Here is a 24,636-nt window from a genome sequence, read left to right as displayed (position 1 = left end):
TGAAATGTTGATGGGGCCATAAGCTTTCTTCATCGCCTACTAATGTTTTTGTATCATAGGTTTGAATTTTGCAGATACTATGAACCGGTTGCCTCAATTTACCCATGCTGCCAGCTATGTATTCTCAGAGTTCTTACTGAAGGGAGTTGGATTTGCAATCATCATCATGCCAACCTTATATTACAAGCTATATATGCTGTCATATCTTCAATCCTTTGCTGTTATTTAGTCCCAGCATATGCATTGGAATGCTACAGCATCTACTTTGGATCACCAGCTTTGCGCAATTTGCTGGGACATTATAGATTTCTCCAAATGGGCGAATCATCATGTAGCTGGTGGGTGCTCTATGTCTACTGTATTTATGCTATTACAAATGTTTTCTTTTCGGTTTATAGGATATCAGGAGGCAACCAGTTGACCGGAGGATGCAATCAGGAGGAAGCCTGTGTAATCACTTCTTTTCTTTTGCGGTCACCACACCAGCATTGGGACGTGTTGATAATTTGCTCTCAAAGTGAAATGGTTGGACAGGGGATGCAACACCAGTTTAAGGACAATGATCAGGCACTTTCCTTGGCTATTGGGTTTTTATACGTTGATGTAATCCATCCTACTTACTCATCTTGTTGGTCTCCTGATTTTGCTTTAGGAACAGCTACTCTATTGTATACATTAGCTCTGCGGATCATCTGTAGGCACCGTAGTTAGTGTGTATCTGAGAACCATTTACACGCTTTTAATATCAGCTTAGCTCCTTTCTTTTGTCCAAAAAAAAAAACTCGGCCAGCTATAATCTGGGCTTGGATCTGACAAATTCACAATTTAATAAAGAGAAATTTTTATACATCATGAGCGGCGTAGAATCTGACGTGAAGCATATCGCCTCATTCAATTGATCCATGTAGTAATCATTTTCAACATGCATTTAATGTCTGCAGGTCGATTTTTTCATTTAAAAATTTTGTATGATGAAAATATTTAATTTTTTTAAAAAAATTATGATATTTTGTGTCGTAATATGACACAGGATATCATAATATAATCTAAGATATCATAATATAAGAGGGACATTTTTGTTCAACCACTTTTCAACGTATATTTAATGTCTGTATGTCGATTTTTTTTTGAAAATTTTAATAATGAAAATATTTTTATTTTTTAAAAAAAATTATGACATTCTATGCATATTATGAATGCATGATGTCATAATATGCACATGAAATGTCATAATTTTTTTAAAAAATCGAAGCATTTAAGTCGTATAAAATTTTTAAACAAAAAAATCGATCTGTGAAAATTAAATACGTATTAAAATATGATAAAGTGATAACTATGTGACTAATCAGATGAATTGGTGTCCGTGGTGCATAAAGAATTTTGCTTTAATAAATCCCAAGCGAATCTAAACCTGAAGTATGACTAAATCTGGCCCACGGGCCACTCTCTTTGACCTTGCCGTCATTGTGCCGTTGCACACTGTTACCCGTGCCATGGCTGCATGCCCATTCATGCACAAAGCAGGTTACGTATATCTCCACCCATCGTGTACATGGTCCCACGAGTGGCGGACCTACTCTGCTTGCGAGGTGTAAACAACAAGCGGCCTAGCACTAAGTATGTATGATGCATGTGTTAAGGAAAAAGATAAATAGCCGACCATTATATAAATGTTTGAATTCCGTGCATCGAATGCTGTCATGTTTTTAGTTTTAGTTAGGTTGACTTCATTGCAGGATTTGCATTAAGTCATTATAATTATAAATTACTCAAATTTAAAAATCTAAAATAAAATTTCCATAAATATTTTTGTATCATAAAAATAATTTGAAGTTTGTCTTTATTATTAATTATTTGAATTGACAACCAATAGCCATCACCTTGAAGTGTAAGAGGGAGGTGCTACTGTATAATAATCAGTGATACGGTTCTTTGAGATCACAGCTAGTAACTTTCCTTCTATGGCATTCATTCTTTTTGTAACGGGAATGCAGCATAACGTGCAGAAAGTGAAGAGAGTGAGAAAAGTAGGGAAAAAAAAAGATTCTCGACCCCCAAGATGCAAATATGCAGGAAGATATTAATTTAAAGACAAGAAGCATGCTTTAAAAGGAAACAATTCCATACATGGCGTAAACTATACATGCTTTCCCACCGTAGAACTCTCCTAACATGTTTATTAGTAGAAGCACAAGACGTGTGAACGATTAGTAGAAGAACATGAGAAAATCCAGAATTATTCTTAGAGAAGTGCTTGATTTGTGAACTAACTTGTCATCAATTGCCTTCAATTGATTGATTGTTTCGAGTCTTGAGGAGGTAGTCAACAAATTCCTTTATATACTTGTCATGAAGATCTCGATCAGCAAAAACAGTTGCCGTCTCTCTTGCTTTCCTTCTCAATCCCTCCCCTTCACTGGAAACCATCGCCATTTGCAAGGCCTTCGCAATCTCATTCCTATGGAAGCAATCATCATCCCCTCTCTCCACCTCCACTGCAATGCCCTTCTCCACCAGAAGCCTGGCATTAAGACCCTGATCAATTATGTTCGGCATCACTACAAGTGCATGCCCGTAGCCAAGAGTCTCTATTATAGATCCCCATCCAGAGTGAAACAGAGACCCCCCTATGGAAGGATGGGCCAAGATCTCCAACTGGGGAGCCCAACCAAAGCTAACAACACCCCGGCCCTCGGTCCGGGTTTGGAACCCTTCAGGAAGGGCTTCCTCGTCACTTCCGCTGGCCCAAGAAGGCCTCCGTAGGGCCCACAAGAAAGGAACGTTGGAGAGCTCCAGCCCGTAGGCAAGTTCATGGACTTCGCTCTCGGTCAACTTATACTCGCTCCCGAAGCTCACGAAAACCACCGATTTCGGTGGCTGGTCATCGAGCCAACCGAAAATCCGACCCCAGTTATCATCCCGATCGCCGCCGGTAGGCGGAGGAGGCGGCGGCGGGAGAAGGCCGACGGGGATGACCGGCTTCCGGAATATCCTCCGGACAACATCCAGGTACTCGCCCTCGTACTCGCGGCAGCTCCGGACGGCGAGGGCGGCGCACCCCTCCACTGCCAGCCGCATCCGATCAACGTCGGTCAAACCCATAGAAGTCATGGCGAAGGCCGACAAGTAGAGAAGCTCCGCCTCCCGGCGGCGGAAAGCCACCGTGGATCCAGAGGGGAGCCATTCGGGCGGCGACGTCATGCTCTCCGGCGACGGCCAGCTCTTCTTCCCGCCGTCCTCCATCAGCGCCTCCGGGGGACCGGAAAAGGCGGTGGCGGTGGCGGAGAAGACGACGAAGAAGACGCTCGGGACGCCGACGTCGGCGCGGCGGCGACGGCCCAGTGGTGAAAGAAATCGTGGAGGAGGAAGTCGGGGGATTTCTGGGCGAGAAAATCCTTGAAGGGATCTTGGAGGAGGTCGCAGGCGTTTTTCAGGAGTGGGACCTTGTCCTCGGGGATGTCGACGGTGGCCTCGGCTTGGTCAGGGAGGCCGTCGATGGGGGGCAACGGGAGGTCGACGAAGGTGATGAGAGACGTTAGGTGAGGGGGTATTTTGGGAAGGCGGCGGTTGTTTCGGGGGGTAGAGAGGAAGGAGACTCGGAGGCCGGCGGCTGCCAAGGCAACGGCGAGGTGGAGGAAAGGGATCATGTGGCCGAAAGCGAGCCATGGAAGCAAGGCTACATGGAGGCGTTCTTCACCCATTCCTCTTGCTTTCTTCTGAGGAAGTTTGGGTACGTCTCACTGTGCGTGTGATTTGTACGCTCAGCGTTTGTATAAGACTGGTGAATATATATATATACACATACACATTTGACATTTTGATTGCTTGCTAATTTAAGCATGGAAAAATTCCTTAAATGCAAGCCAATTTAGCTACCTGAAATATTTCGCCTTCCGCTACGTTTCCAGTATAGCATCCCTGTCAACATAGGATATAATATATAGGTAAAAAAATAAATACTTTTTTTTGGTAAATCAAAATAAATACTCTTCAAGATTTGGAAATATTTTACAGTTGTAGCAGATTTCTATCTTGTGCAACCATCATGATACCAAAGGTGAACCATGGGGTTTTGGCTATGTGACAGCATTCCCCTTGTCCATTGCCATAGTTTAGTTTTCTTGTTTTATTCAAATTTGGTTGTCATATAAGAACTTTCTAATTAAAATTTAAATTCTATAAAATTAGAATGTTACTTTCTCTAAGATGTCCCACTAATATTCCACCGTATCTTGTTTCCTTTCATTTCCTTCTCTATTTTTTTCTTCTATTTTTTTTTTAATAATTTTTCTTTTCCTTTTACCGTTCTTCTTCTTTCTTTATATCTTTTTCTTCTCTCCTTCCTTTTTTTTTTCTTTTTTTCTCCCTCCCATTCTTTCTTTCCTTGCATATATGAATTTTGTAGCTCTAATCCTATTTCAATTCTATTTTCTTATTAGAATAGAATGGGATACCCTCCATCTTACTGGAATTTAAAATCCTACTCCTAAATGAAAAGACTGCCTAGCAGGATCACATTCACTTCATCTAATTGGATGACGACAATTAAATTCTTGCTGGTTTATGAATGAAAAATGCTTCGTGGTTGATTACATTCTAATTGAAGTATAGAAAATGGTTCACCTCATCATTACTTACTTTTTTTTTTTTTGAAGAAAATTGATTACTTGCGTCTAGCACCAATTCCTGAATTTTTGATTGCCACGCAAGTCATGCTAATAAGCGGGTAGTTGCATGATCCAAAACAAAATTGAGAAATGGAGTCCCTAGAAAAGGCTGTCGGAGTTGCTACCAAAAGAAGATGTGTGAGTAGCTAGATGCAGCAGCAGATCCCTCAAACTAACTAAAGAAAATTGTAACACTTGTTTCTTGATTGTAAGTTTTGATAACACAATGATGTTGACTTAATATTTCTTTTATTATCTATTTAGTAATATAAATAAGGGTGCAAATCCGAATTAAACTTGGTTATCTAGCTTATTTCAATTTTCTATTTATTAATCAAACAATGATTCCATGGCTGTCTACTGTATCTGAGCCCCATGAGGGCTGGCTTATTCCCTTGTTGGTTGATGCTTGAAAACTCATTGTGCGGTATTCTTGTTGCTTGATCAGGCATATCTACAAGAAAGAAAATAGTGTGGTTGATTAGATAGTATCCTTTATGGCTGAGCATATTGGTAGTGTGGTTTGGGGTTTCGTTATGGAGATTCTATGTTGTTTATATGACTTGATTTTATCAGCCACTTATGATTGTATTCACCTAGGGCTTTTTAATAGAGTTGGATACAACAAAACAAAAAGCACAGCTCATAAGTTCCATTTTCTTGAAATTTTATCTTGATGTCTCACATTTATTGTTTTTTTTTTAAATTTAAAGTTTTCTTTATTGCCAATTCTTTTTGAGACCAGCAGCAACAATCTTCACTATCATAGCCTTACCAAAAGCAAGAGCCCACCAATGTGTCATAGATTGGTCCATGATTGAGCAGATTCAAGGATGTAAATATTTTGCAATTTCGAAGGATGAAAGGAAGCAGACAGTCAGATCCAATACAAGTTGATGTTTTATTAGCTTTTGATTATGGTGGACTTCAATGCCAATGACCCTGAAATGGAGTTGAAATTTCTATTTGTATTTTGGAAAGAGTCAAATGTATTTTTAAAAGAAATAATAGTATCGTGACTGGACTTGTCGTAATGATCATCCTCCTTAACTCAGCAATCTTTGATTTTGAATTTGATTAGAGATGATACATTTTAATGATCAACATGTCTCATAAACTAACAAGATACCGGAGAAAATGTATTTCTTAAAGGATTTTTGCATACATGCCCTCATAAATATTAAAATATATATTTTAATGATCAACATGTCTCATAAACTAACAAGATATTGGAGAAAATATATTTCTTAAAGGATTTTTGCGTACATGTCCTCATAAATATTAAAATTTGCATGAATATTCTTCTAAAATTGATATTTACATATGTACTCATATCATCTAATGCCGTTAAGAAATTAGCAGTTTAAAATTAAAATAATTAAAATATTCTGATAGATGCACATGCAAAAAGCAATATCTATAAGATTATACATGTAAATAGTAACTTTGCGGGGATATTCATGTAATTTAACATATTTATAAGTATATACTATAAAAAAAATTTAATTTTATTTTTATGTATTTCAGCTTATTTTAACACTTAGACTAGTCTAGTACTTACCTATTAATATTTTTTTTAACAAATATTGCTCAAAAAAGATCAGTTCAATGATTAAATAACAAAAAAAATGCATGTATACCCTCCTAAATACATGACATTACATGAATATTCGCAAAATTATCATTTGCATATATACCTTTATCAATATTTCTTTTTGTATCTGTATCCATTAAGGATATTTTAATCATTTCAATTTTAAATCGCTAATTTCTTAACAGCATTAGATAACATGGGTACACATGCAAAAATTAGAAGAATATCCGTGCAAAATAAGTAATGTACATAAGAAAATCCATATATATATATATATGCTTATTATTGCTATATAATTTGCTAAAAATTATGAGTGCATTTATAATGAAGAGCTATGTTTCTAATTATGGTGAGCCTTCCTATGGGAAGAACATTTATTAAAGATAGAAAATTATAGCAAAAATTTTAAAATTGGTTGTCATGGTAGCTCTAAATTTATATATAGAAAGAAATAATAGAATCGATATCAAGGAGAGTATCTTTAATCTATACATTCCCACCTTGTGTGGATTGAGCTTAGCTTTATTTTTGTCCATCAGTGTAGTGCTAAAACACTTGATATTAAGGTCAAAAAAGATGCTATCATTTACACTTCATTATATCTAAGATATAATATCATATCTAAAATCAAAATATAGTTTAATTTTTTAGAGTAGTGACCACTAAAAATAGAGTCTATGACAAAATAATAGGGCCACTATAAGAATAAGTATATTTGCTTACATCTTAGTTTGCTAGAATTTGAGATACGTAAAAATATCTGGACATATATCATAGATATTTTTGATATTATATTGCCAATGATCTTGGATTTCTATGATATATCAAGCAGGTTACTTTTGGATATTCAAGGTTCTTTAATCACTGGATTATAACACAATGATCTTAAAACACTAAAGATTATATTATCTTAGCATGAGAATCACCGGTTATCTTATATCACCATGGTGATCCCATTTAGGTCGCTAAATGCTCCTTTAAGGTACAAGACAGTGGGGCTATGTTATATTATTCAGTGATACCACTCTTTGACATCACAGCCAATAACTTTTTTTTTCCTTTTATGGCATTCATTTCCTCAACATGAGTTCATTTCGCAATGAGAATGGAGAATATAGCGTAGAAAGTAAAGAGAGAGGGAAAGAAATAGAGAGGATTCTTGACCCTGGGATGTAAATATATAGGAAAAACTTAATTTAAATAGAAGAAGCATAACAAAAGAAAAAAAAAATCCAAATATCATCAGTCATTTTATAAACTTTGGAGAAATTCTTTGTGCACCATGCTCGGTGCAGAAAATCACGTACTGTGTGCAGTGATTGGATCACATACGGGATCGGAGAAAATTTTTTTTTTTTGCACGGCTCCCCAGCCCCACGTGTGATCCAATCATCATGCATGGTGCACGGTTTTCTGCATCAGGTGCACAAAGAATTTCTCTAAACTTTGACATGCTTTCCTACCCAAGAACTCTCCTAAAGAGGAAAAGCAGAAGAAAATCTGGATTTATTAGTAGAAGCACATGATTTCTAAGCCAACATTTCAACAATTGCCATTAATTACCCGATCGTTTTGAGCCTTAAGGAGGTAGTCAACAAATTCCTTTATATACTTGCCATGGAGCTGTTGATCAGCAAAAACAGTTGCCATCTCCCTTGCCTTTCTTCTCAAATCCTCCCCTTCGCTAGAAACCATCGCCATTTGCAAGGCTCGCAATCTCATTCCTATCAAAGGAATCATCTTCCCCTCTCTCCACCTCAACTGCAATGCCCTTCTCCACCAGAAGCCTGGCATTAAGACCCTGATCAATTATGTTCGGCATCACTACAAGTGCATGCCCGTATCCAAGAGTCTCTATTATAAACCCCCATCCAGAGTGAAACAGAGACCCCCTTACGGAAGGATGGGAGCCCAACCAAAGCTCACAACACCCTGGCCCCGGTCCGGGTCAGCAACCCTTCGGGAACGGCTTCTTCGTCACTTCCTGTGGCCCAAGAAGGCCTCCATAGGGCCCACAAGAAAGGAACGTTGGAGAGCCCCAGCTCGTAGGCAAGTTCATGGACTTCACTCTCGATCAACTTATACTCGCTCCCGAAGCTCACGAAAACCACCGATTTCGATGGCTGGGCCTCGAGCCAACCAAAAATTCAACCCCAATTGCCATCCCCATTGCCGCCTGTAGCTAGAGGAGGTGGCAGCTGGAGAAGGCCGATGGGGATCACCGGCTTCCGATGTATCCTCTGAGAACATCCAGGTACTTGCCCTCGAACTCGGGGCAGCTCTGGACGGCGAGGGCGGCACACCCCTTCAGTGCCAGTAGGACCCGATTGATGTCGATCAGCCCCATAGAAGTAACAGCGAAGGCCGACGAGTAGAGGAGCTCCACCTCATAGCGGCAGAAAGCGACCGTGGATCCGGAGGGGAGCCATTCGGGCAGCGACATCATGCTCTCCGGCGACGGCCAGCTCTTCTTCCCATCATCCTCCATCATGGCCTCCGGGGGGGCTGTAAAAGGCGACGGCAGAGAAGAAGACGAAGAAGACGCTCAGGATGCCGACGTCGCGCACGATAGTGACTGAAGAATACGACAAAAATAGATTAGGGGGAGCAAAAGGAAAAACAGAATGGAGAGCACGTAAAGTCTGTGGTTGGGCTGCTTTGGGATTTTTTTCCGGTAGAAATTTTAGTTGTGGATTTTATTGTAAATCTGCACCTCAACATCGGTTGAGACATCTACAGTTTTAGTCGAGTTATAAGAGAAAAATGACTCAACACGAATGCATATATAACGAGAATTCAGATATCCTATCAGCAGCAAATCTCGATTCTCCATCTTTGGATGATCTATTTTAGATCGCTTTCGACCGACCTATCTCGGATCATCCAGAGATCGACATCTACATCACCTATCTCTATGATCTCGGCTTTGGACGATCTGATATTGCTCGTACCTAACATATCTATCTCTATCTGCAAGAGGATAAGTATTCGCTCCACGAACTCTAGTACCTCGATCATGACGACCTATTGAAAGTCAGCTTGGATGACCAATCCTAGATCGGCGGTGGCTAAATTATTTCTCCCACCAATAGATCCGTCTTTCTTCCAAATTAGGAAAGTCCAGATGAGGTAAAAACTTCTCCGCAATCAAAATTTTTGTAACAGAAATTTTTTTTTTGAATTAATCTATACGATAAATTCAGAAATCATTAGGACTCCGAGCTGAATGCGACTCAAATTCTTCTCCTATAAATTAAAACTCTGGGACCCTCCAAGGTATGTAATCACTCGATTCCTTTTCTCTTCTTACTATTCTCCAATCTCCTGACTTGAGCGTCGGAGGGTCTACATTGAAGAACGCAATTCCGATATGGATTTATTTTGCAAGTGTTCGGACAAAGCTCCAATAGCGATTCCATCTCATCCACATCCACCTCAACATCCGACCTTAGATGAGGAGATCGGCAGCAACATTTGGTGCTAGAAGAAATGTCCTCTTCGATTAGTTTCGAAGTCCTATTTTAAGACTAGTCTTAAGATCTTATTTCAAGGGGAGAAAGCTAATCACCAGTCATCATGAGGATACAAAGAGGTGAATCAAATGCGTCACAACGCTCTAATGGTCAGCAGGCCAACAATATGCAACCGACTAACGTGCCACTACCACCGGCACAAGAGAATCCCCCTCTAGTGGCACCTGCAATCTCCCATGACTAGTACAACCGTCTCGTTCAACAGGTGTAGGCACTTTCAGCTGCAGCGAGAGGGATGCAACAAAACATCGAGCTACCTTCCGTCATGAAAAATCCATAGCCAGCTAAAGGAAGATCGACTGATTGGCATCCCCATAGCCCGAGGGCAGGGGCTAGTCGTCAAAGCCGACCTAAAAGCCCACCTTGTCATTGCTATAGATAGTCTTCCACTCCGATCTCTAAAAGAGACTCTACCCCAGGTCATATCTCTTCTCGACGCCGACCAAGCCAGGAAGATGAGATGGAAAAGAAGTTCTGAGAAATGCAGCGGCAGATCGATGCACTTCAGGTGCCGAAACAACCAGATGATGATTTGGGATTCAATGTCGACACATCGTTCACTTAAAAGATTATTGAGGAGCCTCTTCCACCTCGGTTCAAGATGCCCCAGATGGAGCCTTATGATAGAATGGTTGATTCAGTGGACCATCTGAAAAACTTTCGAACTTTAATGCTTCTATAAGGGGCCAGCGCTGCGACTTTTTGCCGAGCTTTTACCTCAACCCTAAGGATAAAGAAAGAAGTATAGAACACAACGAAATAATATGGATTGGCTCAAGGCCTACCTCCACGGGGCATGCAAATTTCACTATGAGAGAAATCCATAAATACAAGAGGAGATCACAAACTCTAAACTCTCATACATCAATTTCTCAACAAGAAGCATACATCTCTCACAAAAACTCTCAAAACCCTTAAAGAGACACTCCAGCTGCTGTAAACTCCATGACCAAGTCATAGAGCTCATTGCAAGTTTTTTATAGAGCCTAGAAACACCTAAAATGATAAGAAACTACCAAGTTATGGTCCTTTGAATCAAAACAAATCTCAACCATCTAATCACCGTTCTGATACACAGATACTGTTGATCGTCGTATTTTTTCACCGATTTGTGCACTGAATCCGTGTCTCCACAATAGTCCTAGCACACCTCAATCGCCAGCCATCCGATCATGCCGATCGGACGGTCCAGAAGCCTCCTACCACAAATATTGATCTAGCGGCCGGTTCAAGGCGTTGTAACCGGTCCAGTGGCTGGTTCAACATCAATTCGAGCTGGTTCAACCCGATTCATAGCGGTTTAGGGCCGGTTCAGTTGGTTTTCAGCTGATTCTCCACTGGTTCAGCTGGTTTATTACTGGTTCTTCACCGATTCACCTTTAAATTGGCTAATTCACCTCCAATTCGAACCCAATTGAGCTTAGTCTTATGATTTCTGCACTCATCCTTGAGTCTTGGGCTTCTATTAACTAATCAAAATCGAATTCGAGGCGTTAAACCCAACTTGTTTCACCATCCCTGTCATATAGAATATGATATATAGGTGCTCTTATTTTTGGTAAATCAAAATAAATACTCTTCAAAGGTTTGGAGATATTTCATAGTTGTAGTCAAGATTTCTATCTTGGACAATCATTATGATATTTGTTGCCACAAGGCTCCGATCCAAGGAGTAGCTAAGATCGGTGCTCATCCGAGATGGAGCTCATTGGTCGACGAAAGTCTCAAAATTACTGGATACTTACAAGATCTGAAAGAAAAATCTGATCACCAGAGATTCTTCAGTGGAGGATCCTCTAATACTTAAGTAAGCCGAAGCTTTGGAAATAATGAAAAAAAATTGGTGAGATAGAGAGTGTTTGATCCTTCAAAAAAACTACCCAAGGATCCTCTGTATTTTTTTTTTATAGAAGGAAAAAAATATGTTACCTTGGTAATCGATAACTATCATGAAATATTATGATGCATGATGTCATTGCAGACCATAATATCACCTTTTTCCTCAGATTCTAATTCATTGCCCACCAATCCGGCATCTCCTTCTCTTTGTGCGTATTTTCCATTGAATCCACTTACCAGCAGCCACTTTTTCATGTATGCCTCAAATAAGTATTTCATCAGTATACTCCTTAAACAAGACATCATCATCCTTATTATTCTCTTTTAAATTACTTAATCTCCCACCGGCATCACTCTCATTGTCACCATCCTCACTACTGTCTTCTCCATTTACTGTAGCAGGTCTTTTCCCGAGGTTCGCGCCGCTCACTCGAACATCTATACCCTTCACCTTGTCATCGAACACCCTATGGTGAACGACCTCAAAGTTTCATTAAGAAACATATCTTTGAAAACCTGGATACCATACTTTGAAGCTATCCCTTTCTCTGCACCAATCCCTTGAACACTTGAATCTATAACTTTGGTCTTTCAGCCGCTCCATCATTCTTTTCATCCAATGCTGCTGCCTATACACCATCATTTCAATGCATTGTTTCACCTTCTCCATTCAGTTCCTCTGACTAAAATTGGTCATCATCATCCGGTGTTGATGGCTATGGGGATGCGAGAGAGAGTGGAGTATCTTGCTCCACCAATGCTTCTTGCACAGTATGTTCAACATAAATTTGTAAAACATCTTGCCCTTCATAGCTTCTAAAATGTCCAGCGTGTCCCGTCACAGTTTACCAGCTTCAAACCATCTTCAAAGCTCCTGTCAGGCTCCAAATGGTAGAACCGGGAACAATTTGAGCAACCCAATTTCTTTCCCATGTTTTATTCTATCAATGATATCTGATCAAGATCACCTTTATTGAAGTGATTCATACACCTCCCACCATATTGCAGTGAACCACTATGATGCAGTTGTATTATAATTAGCTTATTATCCATTATTGAATAGTATAAAGCATGCATTTTGAAGTAAGAAAAGGAAACTTATATGGGCAACAGTGTCTTGACAATTTAGGTGCCATATCAATACTGGGAGTCAATTTACAATAAAAAAACTATCGCTAACATGTAAGGGACCAAATTGGTTGAGGTCCATGAGTGACATGCTAAGAACTACGTTGGCAGTTGATTTATCATATGTTAGAGAGCTAACGTACAACCACTGCTACATGTCTCAAAGCAAGGAGACAACTAATGGGCCCAACAGAACTTCACATGAATACAGCTCCTGCATTTACCATTCATAGAGTTCTAATACGTAGTTCCCTACTTCAAGCTCGAGGAGATCAATGATGATAGAAATAGCAAAAGAGTAAAATTGCCCTTGGCAGTTCAAAATTGTTAACACCATCTCTTAGCATCATAATGAACTTTGCCAGCAATCTAACCTGTAATTCCAAGAGGAATCAGACATGGCTCGGGTAGATAGATTGTTGTTGTAGAAATAGTCCCTTCAGATATTGATACTGATGTTAAATGTATAAATACATTCCATGCTCCTCTCTCGCTCTTAAGGCAGTAATAAATATATAACCATCAAATAAATGCTCCCACTGATTCAAAGGAGACGATGAGCAACAATTACAACAATGACGCAGCCTACTGATGATCCTGGCGTTTTCTCAACGGCCGCTGTGGCCACCGTGGAGGTAAGCACTCCTTCATAATGTGTCATCAAATATTGTCGAAAGCACAAGCTCCTGTACAAAATCACTCCTTTGAGCTCTCTCCTTCTGATCCTCATCAGATAGAGATGGTTCCACCCTGGTAGTACGTCAAATGATTAATGAAATGGATAAAATAAGTCCTAAAATAATCAGAAAACTACAACCAACATATAGACTAACATGACGATACTACTTTACCCCAAAAAAAATACACATAACGATACTTCAATGCAATAGATTAAGGTGAAGTAAGAATTATAGGAAGCAACAATAATTACATGGTTGCATAAATCAAGGACATGAGAGCAAATTCACTGTAGAAATAAACCTGTAGAGGACCTGTAATGGCCCCTATGGCACTACAAGCGAATTAAATGTTGGTCAAATATTTTCTCTAAAACTAAAAGTATTATGAATTCTGCTGCTGCTAAAAAAATTGGGCCAATATGCCGAAACAATATCACCCAATTCTTTCCAGAAAAGCTAACCACTTCGAAAGGTGAACTAGTTGCCTGATGGGTCTCACCTGATTACCAGAACAAAATTCATAATGGTCGAATATTTTCTCTAAAACTAAAAGTATTATGAATTATGCTGCTGATAAAAACTGGGCCAATATGCCAAAACAATATCATCCAATTCTTTCCAGAAAAGCTGACCACTTCGAAAGGTGAACTAGTTGTCTAATATCACGCCTGGACATAATACCGCCATGCTATCAACGGGTACAACTCACGATAACACAAAGCCAACGTTCATCTTTTTAAATATAATAACAGATACATCATAAATAAAAATAATAAAAAAACTTCAATTCAAATTCTTAATTAAACCAAAACTGATTCAGAGCATCTAAAACCAAAAACAAATACCAACCCAAATCTCAAAATTCATAAATAGATAACTACAAGTCCATGATCATAAAATAAATTAAACTTCCGCTACAAAATTTTCAAGCTTGCTAGATCCCCAAGTCTAGATCCCTTCATCAGTCCTAACCTTATTCCTCTGTACTAAAACAAAATTCATAATTAGAAACCTCTTTTCTTTTTGGTGGGTGTGGGAGGCTGGTTGGCAACCTAAGCTTTTTCCCTGTTATCATAGCAAACCCCACTTCAAGAAGCATGCCATGACAAAACCACTTTATTACAATAATTTAGCCACCAATAAGCCCAAAGATGAGATTGATTTCATCAAAGGCATCATTTTACTATGAATTATTCAGTTCAAAGCAAAATTAAATTATTAAAAAATTCTGATGAACCAGATTACCCCATCACCTCTTTTTGGGAGGGAAAAAAAACAGCTAAAGTTTCACGTCCCAAGAAATCCTGGTACCTTTTTTTTTTTTTTTTATAAAGCAGACAAACTTGGAAAACATATTCATCTTCAATTTGTCTAGAGTGCAAAGAAATCAAAGTTTGTTTAAAAAATATCCAAACCCCAAAAACAAGCTTGATCATCTATTCCAATTTAATTATATTTATGCAAGTCTTCAGCCACAAAGCTGCATATCTAAAGTTGTCAAATAATGCAAGATTGTTAGAATCCTGCATCATTAATGGCAGACTCCTCCTCTCATTATTCAAAATACTGGCTCATGGAGATTCAATCTTGATGACAAAAATGTGCATTTTAAGTGCTACTCGCTATCATCAATCATATATTACTACGTTTCCATTCTTTTACCAGTCCCCACAGGATCTGGATCCAGGCAGCTGGAATTTCTTATGCCATAGGACTGACCTCAAACAATATATAGCAAGAAAAGGCATTGAATAACAGTTCTAGATTGCAGTGTGGAAGTTGCAGCATTTTCACAGCGGACGTACAAGTTGTCCAAAATGTGTCAAAATAGTACAATTGGCAAGAAAGAGCAACTCCAGGATTCAAGACAAAACTAGGTGATATAAGGTGATCCATCACGTGAATAAAGCTACAACATACATCAAAAGAACTCACACTAATCTTTTGCAATTCTAGACACTAACAACTAACCACAGTCCAGAGGTATTTGGCCACAATCTCAACAGTACAATAACAAATCTGATTTACCCTTGTTATTTGCAAAATTAATATGAATACCATTCATAAAAGTGCAGAACATATCATGAAAAATTAGATTGTAATCCTGTTAAGACAAAATGAATCAGACAATATCCATCCGAATCCATTTCCATATCCAAATTTATCTAGATTTGGACACAAATTTTACATCTGAATAATATCCATATCAATATTTGTATCTGTCAAAGAAAAAGGGATACGGATATCGATACACATTTTTGATCTGTATCAAATGTCCTATCCCGTTTGCTCTCTCTCTCTCTCTCTCTCTCTCTCTCTCACGATAATTTGTTTGCATCCTTGTCTAGTCTCCTCAAATGGTTCTCATGAACTCCAAAAGGAATAAGTCACAACATCAACATATATATTTTTTAAACTTTTTTCCCCAAATAGCTATGTCTATGATTTAGTGTATTGCATCTTTAACAGTCAGTGTTTTAATCCAAGGTGTGCAACTCGACAGAATTTTTAGGACCCACCAAAAGAAAAAGGTGATTGAGCGGATGCAGTTAGTTCTTTTTCATCTTCTGTCAGATCATTTTTGTTTTAGAATAATAATATAAGTTAGGAAGCACTAAGACACTTATTTTGAGTTAATAAAAAATAAAGTCAAAATAGCATTCTATACATTATTCAACTGTCTACATTTGTATCCATACTGTCAATATCCAATCATATCTACATCCATTAAAATGAATATCAATACAAATTTTAGCATCCCATTAGTCTCTGCATCTGTATTCATATTGCCAAATAAAAATGGATACATGTATTAATATTATTAATATCCCATCCATTTTTCAGGCCTAGATTATGTAGCTTTAAATGTCAATGAGAAATATGCAGATCATCCTGAAGTAAAGATCTTTAGCTAATGATGAACATTCAAGATCTTATTGATATACCTTGAGTGGTTGAAGTCCAAAAGCTGCTCAGCTTATTAAAATCCAAATGGATGAAATCAGTGTTATTAAAGGCGCACCTTAGGTGCAAAAGGCACTAGGCGCAAGGGCTGTTGCCTTTGTACCCCCTACGCGAGGCAACAGCCCTCAAGTGCAGCCTAGACGCCCCTGGCGCACGCCTTTGCATTGTTTAGAGACGCCCAAGAGGTGCCAGATCCCAACAAGTATTAATTTTTAGTTTCTAAAAATATGAAAGGTCAGTTATAGTACATAAAAAGGTCAATTATAGTAAATAGGGCTTGAAAAGTGGAAACGCATCATTAAAAGTCAAACAGGCTTTAAAAACCTACATGAGGCCCTTGAAATCGCCTAAAAGAATCAGAAGATAGAAGCTGAACATCTCCATCAGACTCCTCATCTCATCGCCTAAGAAGCACCTCCATCTCATCTCATCGCCTAACACCATCCCAAGTGCAGCTTGTAGATGAATTAGAAGAGACAGATGATGAGAATAAGAAAGATATCAGAGAGGAACAAGAAAAAAATGATGAAGCTGGTTTGCTTGATGATGATGATAATGATGAGGATTAGCCAATTAGAAATTTAGAAAGCACTTATTTGATTGTTTTTGGATTAGAGCTGTTTTTACATACTGGACTTCCTAGATCTTTTTTTGTTTTTATTTTTTAATAACAGGATGCTAGTTTTTACTTGCTAGAATTCTTACCTATAGCTAGTTCTCTGTTTTTTTGTTTTTGGCACTTGACTTCTCTCAAGCGCGTGCCTACGCCTTGCGCCTAGACTCAGGGACTCCTAGTGCCTAGGTGTGCCTAGGGCCTTTAACAATACTGGATGAAATACTTATTTTCAAACTTACACCACTGTAAGAGAGATGGAGGATCTATTGGAGAATTTACCCCATTAAAGAAAACATTAACCATTTACTCCTACAGTTCAAGGACAATAAGGTAAAGCATGTCACAGAGAAGCCAAAAGAGTTAAAGATTAGGTAGCATATTTTGGTAGGGCCCAACTATGGATTCAAATAGGTCAACAGTAAATCATGTGAAGCCAATTCTATGTTGTATTTGATATTTCTGTGTTTATTCACAGAATGTAAAACTGTTTAACTGTGGCTGATATAAATGTTTCCCTTTTATCACACACATAACAAGAAAGGAGAGAGGGCATATGGATGAAAGTTAAGGGAGAATAACCAGTTAGCGAGGATCTCAGTCTGCTTTCCCCAGTAAACTCAAAAAATAATAAGAATACAAGCACTCATGAGGTTAGCTGGCAGGATGTTTAACTAAAATGGAGAAAGGAATAAGAACTTAAAAATCATACTGGATGATAGAGCATTTCAGTAAAATAATTGCAAAGCTTATCTACTATGACAAAGTATGTGGAAAAGCGGAAATGTGATTGTACAGGGGGAAGGGGAACATGTAAGAATGCTAAAGCTAATTATGATGCATCTGCAGTTTGGAGAAAATAATTCATGAGGCAAACGGGAGAAGGGATTGGTGTCAACTTCAGAATAGGCTAGATCACTACTAAGAAATTCAGACGTAGTTGAAGAATCGCTTATGTATATTTCTGGAAATTGCATGTCGCCCAGATACTAAAATCAGGAACAATCCGATGGCAGGATATGGTGTACAAGCAGTTGATTTTTTTTTTTTTGGAAAGAACTTGAGACATAGGAAACGGAGTGGTTGACAAAGACTCCTCTTCTACTTGATTGACAGACTAACGTTGACATTGAGAAAAAGGATGGCATAAATCAAAAAGGATGGCATAAATCTTAAATGCATGCTGAGCGATGTCTATGTAGGTAGCTGAAGGATGGAGTGCAAAATTTACAGTCGACCATCACGGATAGATCTTTTCAGATGTTTATTGTTGATAGAGGGAATCGGGATAGGTGTGCTGGAATAAGGTGTTAACATTATGCAATTCTTTCTAGATACAATTATCCATACAAAAAGAATCTTAACTGCAGATGCTCTTAACAAGAGGATTAAACAGTGGCATTGAACGCACGCTGCATGCGGTCAAGCATAAGGTGTAATTTATTACACTTTGGGCAGTTGTCATCAACTCCTAACTTGAGAAGTTCGGGATAACTCGTCACCTGTAGTCATCATTTTTGCTCAAACTCGGAATCCCAGAGATTTGCTCCATTTGGAGCAAATATCATGCAACTGGGAAGATTTTAAAGAGAGCAAAACAGGCATCTTCATTAAGGTAAGGAAGGTAGTTTTAAATCTACATAAAAAGCTCGAAGTCAAAGTTGCACTTTCTTAAATTATTTACCATGCTTTTTTGAGGAAAAAGTTATTAGATATCCTTAAGGATTAACTTTTCATTTTCATCTACAGTTTGATCTCCTCGAGATGCATGAAAGCTCCAGTTCCATTCAATCCCATCCATGTCAAGTGGTATTCATCTCCTTAAAATAGTTTCCTATTCATTTGTATTGTTCTTTGGTATCTAAAAGTTGCTTAAGGTTCTGCTTCCTTCAGCATTGAGCTTTCGCAAACTTTGACTTGATTTACATAATAACCAACTTAGCATGAAGAAAATATTATCCAACAAAAGGATACATGCAAACAAAGTTATGAATGCCTGAAACCAAGATAGAAACCATAACTAACACAAGGACCAACCAAAACCAGATAGTCGGTTCATCCAACCTAGATGCCACCTTCATGAAACCTGCAAAAGTTATCCTCTAATAAACAATAACCATTACCCCAAATAAGGATTTGGTCATATAAGTCCTTCAGCAAGTGTTGCTATTAGGGGCTATATACTCAACCACAACCAACCAGTCCAATCCTTTATTGAACAATGATTCCATCCAGTTTAACTTAGATCCTCCACCTCTTTTTTAAACATTTGAGACATTTCATCAATTCCACTGTCCATGAGCATTACCTTAATTTTGACATTTCAATCATCATTCAAGCAGTTGCTACTAACTTACATTTAAATTGAATCAGAAGTGATCAATGATGTACAACATAATTAAGAGGTTAAATGATGCATCAGGATGTTTATGCCATTAGTATGTGATCATGCAAAATAATGTACTTTAAAGTTTGCCATCTCGGTACTGGACACCGGTACTGGACACTGTATTGGTGCCATGCTGATATGATATTAGAATGCCTGTTACAAGGGTTCATTCGGTGTATCAAGATTCAATACACCCCCCAAACTGAGTCTTAGATCAGTAACAATACCAGACATTACACTTAGTACAGGGCAATAAACACCAATATAGCAAAACTTGATGTACTTCTAATTGAATATACATTGTGATGCAAGTCAAAGCATAGCATGATGAAACTACAATTTTTCCGTTTACAATATGGAAAAATTTCATGACATCCAAAAAGTAGATATAGAGAAAAGCATTAAAAATAACTCAAGGCCACCATAAGACTCAACACAAAATACAATACTAGAAAATATAGTACAATTTTCCATAAGTTTATCTGCATTTCTTGATGTCATATGATTCTAGTGATTAATATATGTCCTCATAGATCTTAATTTTCAATAACTAGTACGGAACATCATGCATCATGTGCTTGTCCAAAACGACAATTATCCTCACCACAAAGTGATAATTAAAGTACTTGACACCTCTGAAAAGAACATTTTTCAAGAACAAGGGAAGTTGCTGAACCATTGATAAGTCATAAGATATAAACAATGTCACCAGTTTCAATCAACATGCTGACACCGCATTCATAAGATGTAGAGAAGAAGGGAACATTAAAGTAACATAAATAACACCTATTTCAATCATCAAGCATACACCAGATTCTTACAACAGAGAAGACAAGAACATTAAACTAAGAATCCAATGCATCATACCTCTCTGCAACCATTTCATCTGAACTCTTGTTAACCAGCCTTCCTTCATCCAAAGACTCAGGTTGTACATCTCTTGATGGTTCAGCTACAGGTAAAGTGTAAATCAATGATGACAGAAAGGGATCGGGTGCCGCAGAGGAAGGAGCAGCCATGTAGGAAGATCCTCCAAGAAGAGATTGTAGATTGCCTTCCCTTAGATCCCTTCTCAACAAAGATAGCATTGAATGGGACCCAGATGAACCTCTGCGGAATCTCCTTCTATATTGCATGTGGTTTTCTATTAAGGAATTCAATTGCTAAAATTATTTAAACACCAATCATAATCATTTTATCCAGATATAAAGAAATACTATAACCTTCTTAAGCAGAATATTATTAGCTTAAACTTCAAAAACGATAAGTCATTCATAAAGACAAAAGGATATCTTGAAGAAACTTCCATGTTGTGTTGTTATGTGCCCAACCAAGTCCAAACCAACCCTAGCTGCACAAACAGGACATACCTGCAATGGCATTATTCATGCCAATTCTAAGCATTAATAGTATTTTTCAACATAAATCAATAAATTAGAGAACTTCTGAACACCAAAAACACCACTACTTCAGGGCTGATATGCTTTCTAAAAAAAACAACTTAAAGCTAATAGCATCATGGTGTATTTCACATGCATGGTACAACATTACATTCTACAGTACTTAAAGCATCTATCTATAGTTCTGTGTATGAAAAGAGAATGAAGAAATCCATTTTAAGCTGTGTGATACAGCATAGATATGTGCTTCACTTTGATACAAGTAATAGTAGATACTTATATTTCACAGATTTCTGTTATAGTTCTTGTGTTAGTTCATGATATAGCTATTCTGATTTAAATGGTATTCCTGGTCTGACTTAACATGATCTAGGGGCAAAAGGGGTACTTGCAAGAAAGTGGATATATAACAACAGATTCACATAATGATCCAAACTATTTGCAAGGTCATCCAATCTGAACAACTTCCAAATGAGATCTTTAAGCATTGATAATTTCCACAGATATCACAACCTACAGTTTTTGGGTCCCTTTCCAAGATCAGTTTAGCACCAAGGCAACCCCTTTCGGAATAAATTGATAACATGTGTATGCGGCAGAGGCAAATCATGTTTCGCATAAATTTGGTTGGAGGGGGCAAGATTTATGGCACAAATTTATTGGAGTCATGACTCAGAGAGCTTTGCTATAGTTATGTTTTTGCTCTTCCTCTTATTCATCTAAGTAGAGCAGGACCCACTAAATCCATGGAATATCAAACTTCTGATAGCCCCATTATGTGCAAACCCAATAGAACTTAGAGGCCACATCATAGAGGCATCAGGTTGTATTTGTTTGTGATAAAGAAAAAGATCCACTCATTTGTTTGTATTTTTCCAAGCATGCTTTCCTTCTCATGAACTCATTCTATACATATTCACTATTCGGAGATTATTGTGAACTATTTCTCAACTTAAGGTTCGGTTTCATTTGTGACAATGATGAATTTGTCATCATATCCAAGTAACATATTTGCGTCTACTGATTCCCTTTTCTTCTTATTTCTTTTTAGGAAAGAAACGTTTCTTCTAATCGACAACCAATGCCAGTAAGGCTGTTGGTGGGCATATATCCAAAGTGACCATCTGTGGTGCTCAAATAACATGACCCCCTGAATGCCATCATGCTCCAGTGGCCCCCCGTACAGTGGATCTAAACTACACCCTTCTTTTATCCATTTTTCACCGCCTTATGCTTATTATTTTTAATTGTTTAAGTTGACTTTCCACCAGGTAAACAAATTTATTAGTTAGTTCCCAAAAAAAATTTAAATTAGAAAGCTTGTATAATTAACTGGAGCTGCTTAAACAAGATTCCTGAATGTGCCAGTAGGTTGATATTTGTTGTTGATATGATCTTGTGGCACAGTAAAAACACACAAGCTTTCAAAATTCTTATAGTATGAAAGCACATCTTCCTCAGCAGTTAAATGCTTGAGCCCACTTACAATGCCTGATGGAGGCAAAATAGATGGAGCTACTAAGCACAACACTTTGATAATATTGACCAATAACATGGAAAATCTAAAACAAAGAAGCAAAAGCTTATTACAGATTCATCACCATATAATGGCACTCAATATTAACCAAAGACAATGCTCATACATGCATTTCAATCACTCCCAGCAACTTGAATTCTAAGATTTTGTACTTACAAGGCAATTGCTCGTCTAGTTGTTATCACCCACTTCACATAAAATAAAGAGGGATTTAAAAATGGGAAAGAGAGGATCGTTGAAGAAAAATCACGTTTTTTGTAGAGATTGTTTACAGAACGAGCAAATTAAATATGTTCACAACTAATTTCAGGAAAAATGCCAGCTTTGACAATTCTATTTGAAGAGAATATCAATATTTGCGGCGAACAAAAATCACGTACGAGAGCAAGTGTGACATGGAGTACAGCCACAAAAACAAGCGAATATCATAAAATTCCGACAAATTTTCATTAACTTAGTAGGTGGCAACTCTGCACCAAAGGAACAGCAAGCCTAAGTAATTTAATTAAACAAGAAAAGATTAAAAATCTGAGAATACAAAATTTTGACCATAGAAAGGTAAAGATAAACACTTAAAGCTACCATCTCGGATTAAAATCCAGCTGACCTCCCATAAGCAGGTAATATCAGCAGCCGATAAAGCTATAAAAATCATGCATTCCCCTCAGCTAATAAACATAGCCAAACAGAAAGTGAAGCAAACACCTACAAAGATAGAAAACCCATAGAAAACTCTATCTACCATTAGAAAATAAAAAAACTTAGAAACCTAACAAATTCCCGACAAAAATAACCATCTCCATCACAAAAAAAGTATTTTTATTCAACAATTATAGAGAAAAAGCACAAAGCTCATCCTTTTTAAGATCGGATAATTCAAGAACACTGAAAAACAAAAACAAAAGACTGGATAGGAGGTAATACCCCACTCTTAGCCTCCACAGGGTGCTCATCATCGATGTGGCAGCAAAGCCCCACGAAATCGAAATCCTCAGAGCAAAACGGGCAGGGAAACTCCGCGCGCGAGTCGTCCTCACCGCCATCGATCTCCTCGAACCCAAGGTACAGATCTGGTAACCAGAATGTTCCATCAAAACCCACTTCTCAGATGCCCAAAACAACGCACAACAATCAGAACCCCCTGAAATAACACCCAAAAAGGGATCAGGATCTTGAGGCCTCACCGTTTCGCGATTGGTGAGCGGACTGGCGGCGCCTGGAGGCGGCGAGCGAGAAGCGGTTCCAGGAATCGGCCTCCATGGATTCCTCTTTTTTCCTTACCGAAACTTGGATGCGATGATGCGATTCCTGTCCGGAAAACCCTAATCGAAGAACCAGGCCGGTGACTGCCAACCCCAGAAATAGTTATTAGAAATAATAATTTGCAAATAACAAGTAGACGATATGTGAGAGAGAGACAGGCGGGGCGCTGATAAGTGATGACCCTCTCGAGAGAGAGAGAGCGAGCGGGGGCGCCGATAACCCTTTCGAGAAAGCGCTCCTACCGACCGACCCCGCTGGTTAGCACTCATGCGGGCCGCGAACCGGACACGGCATTGGGTCGGAATTACGGAAATGACCCTGGCCAGGGCACAGATGTCGCGTACTGTGTTGGAGAGAAATGGGGCCCACTACAAAATGCGGTGGCTGGATCTTTTTATGCTGTTTGCTGTTTTTTGGACATCCGATCTCAAGGAAATTTTCTTTATTTTTTTAATAGAGGAAAACAGGCGGCCACGCGGGGCGTAGGTCCTTCGTACCATGAACGAAGGGCAGGGCACGTGGATTTTATTGGCCGGGTTGATGAAACGATCCGCGTGACGGCGTTGGAACTTGGAGCCAGAGCCTGAGGATCACCTATTTGGTCCCGGATGGCAGCCATCCTTATCTACCCACGTGTTGATCGTGGGTTGATGTTGTATCCTCCGCAAAAGAATGATTAATGTTAACGTATTGGACGGATTTTTTTTAAATATTATTTTTTTAATACTTAAGAAAAATTATATGACCGCCCCTCAAATTTTTATCAAATGCATTTGTACCTTTCAAATTTAAAACATCTCAATTAATTCTTAAATTATTAAAATATATCAATATACCTCTTCCATCATCTTCAAATTTAAAACATCTCAACTTTTTTGAAATAGCAAAATTACCCTTGATTTCAATTTTCAGTCGAGTATTAGCCAAAGCATCAAAAGATAAAATCATGTACCTCGCATAACCCATTGTTTGGATGCTCTAAATATAGAGAGGAGGAAAATGAGTGAGTCTGCGGTCTTTGCTGAGAGA

At 38.4% G+C, this 24,636-nt stretch overlaps 1 protein-coding gene and 2 pseudogenes across 3 annotated transcripts; all 3 read right to left on the bottom strand.

The window, feature by feature from the left end:
- Positions 1–2,277: 2,277 nt before the first annotated feature.
- LOC105032821 (putative UDP-rhamnose:rhamnosyltransferase 1) lies at positions 2,278–3,764 on the bottom strand (annotated as a pseudogene).
- Positions 3,765–7,803: 4,039 nt separating this feature from the next.
- On the bottom strand, positions 7,804–13,098 carry LOC109504938 (putative UDP-rhamnose:rhamnosyltransferase 1; annotated as a pseudogene).
- A 79-nt stretch (positions 13,099–13,177) lies between these two features.
- LOC105032806 (protein DEHYDRATION-INDUCED 19 homolog 2) lies at positions 13,178–23,839 on the bottom strand. Of its 3 annotated transcripts, XR_003798797.2 has the most exons (6): positions 23,529–23,839; positions 23,269–23,444; positions 20,700–20,777; positions 20,275–20,543; positions 16,734–16,860; positions 13,178–13,511 (listed from the first exon to the last, which is right to left on the bottom strand). XR_003798797.2 is itself a non-coding variant. In XM_029261138.2 (5 exons), exons 1-5 carry the CDS (start codon positions 23,602–23,604, stop codon positions 13,409–13,411), a joined length of 702 nt encoding a protein of 233 aa, XP_029116971.1. In that variant the 5' UTR covers positions 23,605–23,836; the 3' UTR covers positions 13,178–13,408. The 3 variants fall into 3 exon arrangements, 2 of the variants coding, with proteins under 2 accessions (XP_029116971.1, XP_010905677.1); XM_029261138.2 differs by lacking the exon at positions 16,734–16,860 and having other exon boundaries at positions 23,529–23,836; XM_010907375.4 differs by lacking the exon at positions 16,734–16,860 and having other exon boundaries at positions 23,269–23,414; positions 23,529–23,833.
- Positions 23,840–24,636: the final 797 nt, after the last annotated feature.

Source organism: Elaeis guineensis, chromosome 5 (assembly GCF_000442705.2).
Source record: "Elaeis guineensis isolate ETL-2024a chromosome 5, EG11, whole genome shotgun sequence".
NCBI lineage: Eukaryota > Viridiplantae > Streptophyta > Magnoliopsida > Arecales > Arecaceae > Elaeis > Elaeis guineensis.
This window is presented reverse-complemented; position numbering and strand designations above follow the sequence as displayed.

Bases quoted from the DNA above. Each gene is read 5' to 3' on its own strand.
- LOC105032806 (XM_029261138.2), bottom strand. From the start codon at position 23,604: ATGGAGGCCGATTCCTGGAACCGCTTCTCGCTCGCCGCCTCCAGGCGC. The intron at 23,445-23,528 runs GTGAGGCCTCAA...GCATCTGAGAAG, and splicing joins CGCTCACCAATCGCGAAACG to TGGGTTTTGATGGAACATTC. The intron at 20,778-23,268 runs GTATTACCTCCT...ATGCCATTGCAG, and splicing joins CTGTGGAGGCTAAGAGTGGG to GTATGTCCTGTTTGTGCAGC.